At 31.7% G+C, this 8,372-nt stretch overlaps 1 protein-coding gene across 1 annotated transcript; it reads left to right on the top strand.

Moving 5' to 3' along the window:
* Positions 1-1,367: 1,367 nt before the first annotated feature.
* Positions 1,368-2,178, top strand: LOC116678907 (histone H2B 1/2-like). Its single transcript, XM_032508648.1, has one exon. The coding sequence runs from the start codon at positions 1,384-1,386 to the stop codon at positions 1,756-1,758; it is 375 nt and encodes a 124-aa protein (XP_032364539.1). The 5' UTR covers positions 1,368-1,383; the 3' UTR covers positions 1,759-2,178.
* Positions 2,179-8,372: the final 6,194 nt, after the last annotated feature.

The following is an 8,372-nucleotide window of genomic DNA, read 5'->3' as shown; positions in this document are numbered from 1 at the left end:
TTTGACACTTTTTTCTGATGCTCAAGACCTTTTTGGGGCTTATGATCCCAACTGTGAGTGAGACGCTAAATGAGACATGCAGTGATACAGTCACAATATTTGACTTTGTGTATTAAATTAAAGCATGTTAATAACCCCCCCCCCCCCTCCCCCGAGTTAAACAGTAATATCTCATATCTCTTGGGTTTGTGTCTTTAGATGATGCATCGCTGTAGTTTGTATTGTAGAAATGATGTGGAAACAATATCAAATTATATCCACTAGATGGCGCCATTAGCTCAGGATTCAGACAGGAGGCTGTCAGCACAACTAAGCAGGGCTGTGGTCAAGACCACCTTCATCAAGTCCAAGACCAGGACTAGTTGAGACCAAGTCAAGACCGAGTCCAAAGAGGTTTGAATATTTGATATTTTTCACTTCGATGAAAGCAATCCAAGAAAGTCAACTGTCACACACACATACACACACAGAAAACACACACACACGCGCACACACAACACACACACACACACACCACAACGCACACGAACACACAAAAACACAGAAAAACACACACACACACACACACAGAACAACACAACACACACACAACACACACAATAACACGCACACATACACACACAGACACACACACAAACACACACACCACACAAACACACAGACCACACATACACACACACTAACACGCACACAACACAAACACACAGACATACAGACATACACAGACACACACACACACGCGCGCACAAGGACACACGCACACACACACACACACACACCAACCACACACACACACAGGACACAGAGACACACCACACACACACGCACACGCACACAGCACACAGACACACACACACACCACACCACACACGCGCGCGCGCGCACACAAAACACGCACACAGACACAGAGACACACACAGCACACTCACACACACACACGCACACACGCGCGCACACACAAACACACACGCGCACACACACACACACCAGGTTTTATAAATAGTGAGGCTTCCAGGGTGAAGAGTTAATTTGAAACAGACAAAAAAGCCATTATGAAATTAATTAATTCAACACTAGCTTGATTGATTTTCCCTTTTTCCCTGCAAAATATAAATATGAAAAAAAAATAAAGAGGTCTTTGCCATAAAAAACAAAGTAATCAATGAGTTTACAATGAATACAAATGCCCCTTCGTTCGCTTTAAGCTGCAGCAAAGGGCAACACACGTCACATTCTTGGAACTTTCTGAGACGCTCTGACGCGCCAACAACCAGCCAATGGGAGAGTGGCAGCCGCACACTATGATTTGCATATTCGGGGTGTAAAACCAAGCAGCGCATTGAGGCAGATAAGCAGATATTGGTGAACACCAGACCTGTAACCATGCCTGAACCAGCCGTGAAAGCCGCAAAGAAGGGATCCAAGAAGGCGGTGACGAAGACCGCGGGCAAGAAGGACAAGAAGAGGAGGAAGACCAGGAAGGAGAGCTACGCCATCTACGTGTACAAGGTGATGAAGCAGGTGCACCCCGACACCGGCATCTCCTCCAAGGCCATGGGCATCATGAACTCGTTCGTGAGCGACATCTTCGAGCGCATCGCCGGCGAGGCCTCGCGCCTGGCCCACTACAACAAGCGCTCCACCATCACCTCCAGGGAGATCCAGACCGCCGTGAGGCTGCTGCTGCCCGGGGAGCTGGCCAAGCACGCCGTGTCCGAGGGCACCAAGGCCGTCACCAAGTACACCAGCTCCAAGTAGACCAGCTCCGAGTAGACCACGTCCCGCCGCCGACATCCCACCAAACCAACGGCTCTTTTAAGAGCCACACACTCCTCCTCCTTAAAGAGCAAATCTCCATTTAACTGCGTTTTAACTGGCGTTGTCTTCCCGTGGACCATGAACCGGGTCCTTCTAGGTCAAAAATTGATAATGAACATTTTTCATTTTCTTTTAAAACCTGAGCTGGTTTAACAACAGGTTTGACACTTTATTCTTGGAATTCATGGTCAAAAAAAACTCAATTTTATAATTTTTTTTACATTTGTTAATGGTTAAAAATGCAGGAATGAAGATTTATTTATTTGGACTACTAGTTGAGATCAGCGGATGTTGAGTAGATGTCAGAGTTCAGTCCTGAGTCCGTTTTAAAAACCTGAAAAAAGGACTTCAAATGCTGTAAGATGAAATAAATCACCCAAAAATTCAATGAAGGTTATCATTAATTTTACCTGAAGAACGTTGTAGGGGAATCCTCCATGTTATTTTTGGGCAATTTGGTTGAAATAAATCCATATTTCTGATATAAAAACACTCAGTTTGACCCATAGACGACACAAGGGTTAATAAGAGTTATTATCCTCAAATGGGTAATTAATGAGTAAATGATGCATTTATTGTGATTATTTCTTATTAAACACATGCTTACTACTTTTAGATTTTTTGATTTTTTTTAAATATATTTTGACAATCCACTTAAATTTTTTTACTATTTCTCTTTTAACATGGTTACTGTCTTAGTATTATTTTTTTAATAGTTAATTTCAACATGCCTACTATTAAGTATTTTTAAGACACACTCATGCTAATGTTTTAAGCATTTATTGTAATTATTTCTCATTAACACGTGTTTACTACTTAGATTATTTATTTTTATATATATATTAATTTTAAAAATCTACTTAATTTTTAACATTTCTGTTTTTGGACATGGCTACTGTCTGGTTATAATTTTAACATGCTTACTATTAGTTAATTTTTAATATAAACACATGGTTGCTGTTTAATTTAGTTATTTAATTTGTAGTATTTTGTTTAACACATTTGTACTGTTTAATTTTAGTTATTTTACTTCAGTTAAGAGCCACACACTTCTTCTTAAAGAGCACATCTCCGTTTAATTAAATTTTAATTTAATTATCCTCAAATAAGTAATTACGGGAAAATTGTGACACTCGTGCTGATGTTTAATGCATTTATTGTGATTATTTCTTATCAAACACATGCTTACTACTTTTAGTTATTTTTTATATATTAATTTAACATTCTTCTTACATTTTTAACATTTCTTTTTTGACATGTTTACTGTCTGGGTATAATTTTTTTAAATAATTTTTAACATGCTTACTATTTAATTTAGTTATTTTTAATAGTAACACACAGTGGCTGTTTTAATTTAGTTATTCTAATTTTTTTTTTTTTAATATTTTTAACACACGCTCACTGTTTAACTTTAGTCCTGATTTCAGTTCGTAGTTCTTTTTCAAGGATCTTTTTATTTCAATTTCAAGGATTAATTAATAAAAGAAGTCCAAAAGTCCGAATAAACGACCGGTTCACTACTTTCGTTCAGTTAAATGTTTAAATAACGTTGGAAAAAAGCTTCAAAAAGGGACAAAATCATTGGATGATTTTTTTCCAAAATGTCGAACATAGTGATCAAAGGTTGAAAGACGTGATTGTTGTTTATAGATTTGATAAACAAATCACATCCGATATGCACAATATGTAATATATATATTTATATATATCTGTGTAGTATATATATTTGGCTCTCAATCATGGGTTTTTAGGATCAAATCGTACGTGGGGACATTTTACTGTGATGTGCTCGAAACAAAGACTTGATTAATTGAGCTGCGTTATCAACAAAATGCAAAAACAAAAACAACAACGACTATTTTTCTCCTTAAATGTCCCGAGTGAGACGAGGAGACAGGAAGACGAGGAGCGGTCGCCATGGTTTCACTGGTCAATTAACTAATTAATAATCTACTCACACACCTGGACACTCGCTCTCAACCGATCACTTTATCAGCTCATGTATATTGTGTCCTAGTATTTCATGTATATTGTGTGTATGTATATTGTGTCCTAGTATTTCATGTATATTGTGTGTATGTATATTGTATCCTAGTATTTTATGTATATTGTGTGTATGTATATTGTATCTTAGTATTTCATGTATATTGTGTCCTAGTATTTCATGTATATTGTATCCTAGTATTTCATGTATATTGTGTCCTAGTATTTCATGTATATTGTGTGTATGTATATTGTGTCCTAGTATTTTATGTTATTGTGTGTATGTATATTGTATCCTAGTATTTATGTATATGTGTGTATGTATATTGTATCTTAGTATTTCATGTATATTGTGTCCTAGTATTTCATGTATATTGTATCCTAGTATTTCATGTATATTGTGTCCTAGTATTTCATGTATATTGTGTCCTAGTATTTTATGTATATTGTGTCCTAGTATTTCATGTATATTGTGTCCTAGTATTTCATGTATATTGTGTCCTAGTATTTCATGTATATTGTGTGCATGTATATTGTCCTAGTATTTCATGTATATTGTATCCTAGTATTTCATGTATATTGTGTCCTAGTATTTCATGTATATTGTATCCTAGTATTTTATGTATATGTGTCCTAGTATTTTATGTATATTGTGTCCTAGTATTTCATGTATATTGTGTCCTAGTATTTCATGTATTGTGTCCTAGTATTTCATGTATATTGTATCCTAGTATTTATGTATATTGTATCCTAGTATTTCATGTATATTGTGTCCTAGTATTTTATGTATATTGTGTCCTAGTATTTCATGTATATTGTGTCCTAGTATTTCATGTATATTGTGTCCTAGTATTTCATTATATTTGTGTCCTAGTATTTTATGTATATTGTATCCTAGTATTTCATGTATATTGTGTCCTAGTATTTTATGTATATTGTGTCCTAGTATTCAGTATATTGGGTCCTAGTATTTCATGTATATTGTGTCCTAGTATTTCATGTATATTGTGTCCTAGTATTTATGCATATTGTGTCCTAGTATTTCATGTATATTGTGTCCTAGTATTTCATGTATATTGTGTCCTAGTATTTTATGTATATTGTATCCTAGTATTTATGTATTGTGTCCTAGTATTTCATGTATATGTGGTCCTAGTATTTTATGTATATTGTGTCCTAGTATTTTATGCATATTGTGTCCTAGTATTTTATGTATATTGTATCCTAGTATTTATGTATATTGTATCCTAGTATTTTATGTATATTGTGCTAGTATTTCATGTATATTGTGTCCTAGTTTTATGTATATGTGTCCTAGTATTTTATGTATATTGTGTCCTAGTATTTTATGTATATTGTATCCTAGTATTTTATGTATATTGTGTCCTAGTATTTTATGTATATGTATCCTAGTATTTTATGTATATTGTATCCTAGTATTTTATGTATATTGTGTCCTTGTATTTATGTATATTGGTCCTAGTATTTTATGTATATTGTGTCCTAGTATTTTATGTATATTGTGTCTAGTATTTATGTATATTGTATCCTAGTATTTCATGTATATTGTATCCTAGTATTTCATGTATATTGGTCCTAGTATTTCATGTATATTGTATCCTAGTATTTCATGTATATTGTGTCCTAGTATTTCATGTATATTGTGTCCTAGTATTTCATGTATATTGTGTCCTAGTATTTCATGTATATTGTGTCCTAGTATTTCATGTATATTGTGTCCTAGTATTTCATGTATATTGTGTCCTAGTATTTCATGTATATTGTGTCCTAGTATTTCATGTATATTGTGTCCTAGTATTTTATGTATATTGTGTCCTAGTATTTCATGTATATTGTGTCCTAGTATTTCATGTATATTGTATCCTAGTATTTCATGTATATTGTGTCCTAGTATTTCATGTATATTGTGTCCTAGTATTTCATGTATATTGTGTCCTTGTATTTTATGTATATTGTATCCTAGTATTTCATGTATATTGTGTCCTAGTATTTTATGTATATGTGTGTATGTATATTGTATCTTAGTATTTTATGTATATTGTGTATGTATATTGTATCCTAGTATTTCATGTATATTGTATCCTAGTATTTTATGTATATTGTGTGTATGTATATTGTATCTTAGTATTCATGTTTATTGTATCCTAGTATTTATGTATATTGTATCCTAGTATTTTATGTATATTGTGTCCTAGTATTTCATGTATATTGTGTCCTAGTATTTCATGTATATTGTGTCCTAGTATTTCATGTATATTGTGTCCTAGTATTTCATGTATATTGTATCCTAGTATTTCATGTATATTGTGTCCTAGTATTTCATGTATATTGTGTCCTAGTATTTCATGTATATTGTGTCCTAGTATTTCATGTATATTGTATCCTAGTATTTCATGTATATTGTGTCCTAGTATTTCATGTATATTGTATCCTAGTATTTCATGTATATTGTGTCCTAGTATTTCATGTATATTGTATCCTAGTATTTCATGTATATTGTATCCTAGTATTTCATGTATATTGTATCCTAGTATTTCATGTATATTGTGTCCTAGTATTTCATGTATATTGTATCCTAGTATTTCATGTATATTGTATCCTAGTATTTCATGTATATTGTATCCTAGTATTTCATGTATATTGTATCCTAGTATTTCATGTATATTGTATCCTAGTATTTCATGTACCTTGTATCCTAGTATTTCATGTATATTGTGTCCTAGTATTTCATGTATATTGTATCCTAGTATTTCATGTATATTGTGTCCTAGTATTTCATGTATATTGTGTCCTAGTATTTCATGTATATTGTGTCCTAGTATTTCATGTATATTGTGTCCTAGTATTTCATGTATATTGTGTCCTAGTATTTTATGTATATTGTGTCCTAGTATTTCATGTATATTGTGTCCTAGTATTTCATGTATATTGTGTCCTAGTATTTCATGTATATTGTGTCCTAGTATTTCATGTATATTGTGTCCTAGTATTTTATGTATATTGTGTCCTAGTATTTTATGTATATTGTGTCCTAGTATTTCATGTATATTGTGTCCTAGTATTTCATGTATATTGTGTCCTAGTATTTCATGTATATTGTGTCCTAGTATTTCATGTATATTGTGTCCTAGTATTTTATGTATTGTGTCCTAGTATTTCATGTATATTGTGTCCTAGTATTTCATGTATATTGTATCCTAGTATTTTATGTATATTGTGTGTATGTATATGTATCCTAGTATTTTATGTATATTGTGTGTATGTATATTGTATCCTAGTATTTATGTAAATTGTGTGTATGTATATTGTATCCTAGTATTTCATGTGTATGTGTGTGTATGTATGTATTGTATCCTAGTATTTTATGTATATTGTGTGTATGTATATTGTATCCTAGTATTTTATGATATTGTGTGTATGTATATTGTATCCTAGTATTTTATGTATATTGTGTGTATGTATATTGTATCTAGTATTTTATGTATATTGTGTGTATGTATATTGTATCCTAGTATTTATGTATATTGTGTGTATGTATATTGTATCTTAGTATTTTATGTATATTGTGTCCTAGTATTCATGTATATTGTGTCCTAGTATTTCATGTATATTGTATCCTAGTATTTTATGTATATTGTGTGTATGTATATTGTATCTTAGTATTTATGTATATTGTGTGTATGTATATTGTATCCTAGTAGTACTCCATGTATATTGTATCCTAGTAGTACTCCATGTATATTGTATCCTAGTAGTACTCCATGTATATTGTATCCTAGTAGTACTTCATGTATATTGTATCCTAGTATTTTATGTATATGTGTGTATGTATATTGTATCCTAGTATTTCATGTATATTGTATCTAGTATTTCATGTATATTGTATCCTAGTATTTTATGTATATTGTGTGTATGTATATTGTATCCTAGTATTTTATGTATATTGTGTGTATGTATATTGTATCCTAGTATTTTATGTATATTGTGTGTATGTATATTGTATCCTAGTATTTTATGTATATTGTGTGTATGTATATTGTATCCTAGTATTTTATGTATATTGTATCCTAGTATTTATGTAAATTGTATCCTAGCATTATTTCATGTATATTGTGTGTATGTATATTGTTCCTAGTATTTTATGTATATTGTATCCTAGTAGTACTCCATGTATATTGTATCCTAGTATTTCATGTATATTGTATCCTAGTATTACTTCATGTATATTGTATGTATGTATATTGTATCCTAGTATTACTTCATGTATATTGTATGTATGTATATTGTATCCTAGTATTTTATGTTTATTGTATCCTAGTATTACTTCATGTATATTGTGTCCTAGTATTATATAATGTAAATTGTGTGTATGTATTGTTTCCTAGTATTTTATGTATATTGTGTCCTAGTATTATTTCATGTATATTGTGTGTATGTATATTGTATCCTAGTATTATTTCATGTATATTGTGTGTATGTATATTGTATCCTAGTATTTTATGTATATTGTGTGTATGTATATTGTATCTTAGCATTTTATGTATATTGTA

This window comes from Etheostoma spectabile, unplaced genomic scaffold, assembly GCF_008692095.1.
Source record: "Etheostoma spectabile isolate EspeVRDwgs_2016 unplaced genomic scaffold, UIUC_Espe_1.0 scaffold00008600, whole genome shotgun sequence".
Classification (NCBI taxonomy): Eukaryota; Metazoa; Chordata; class Actinopteri; order Perciformes; family Percidae; genus Etheostoma; species Etheostoma spectabile.
This window is presented reverse-complemented; position numbering and strand designations above follow the sequence as displayed.

What these genes read in the sequence shown, in the direction of transcription:
- LOC116678907 (XM_032508648.1), top strand. Translation starts at nt 1,384, where the DNA reads ATGCCTGAACCAGCCGTGAAAGCCGCAAAGAAGGGATCCAAGAAGGCG.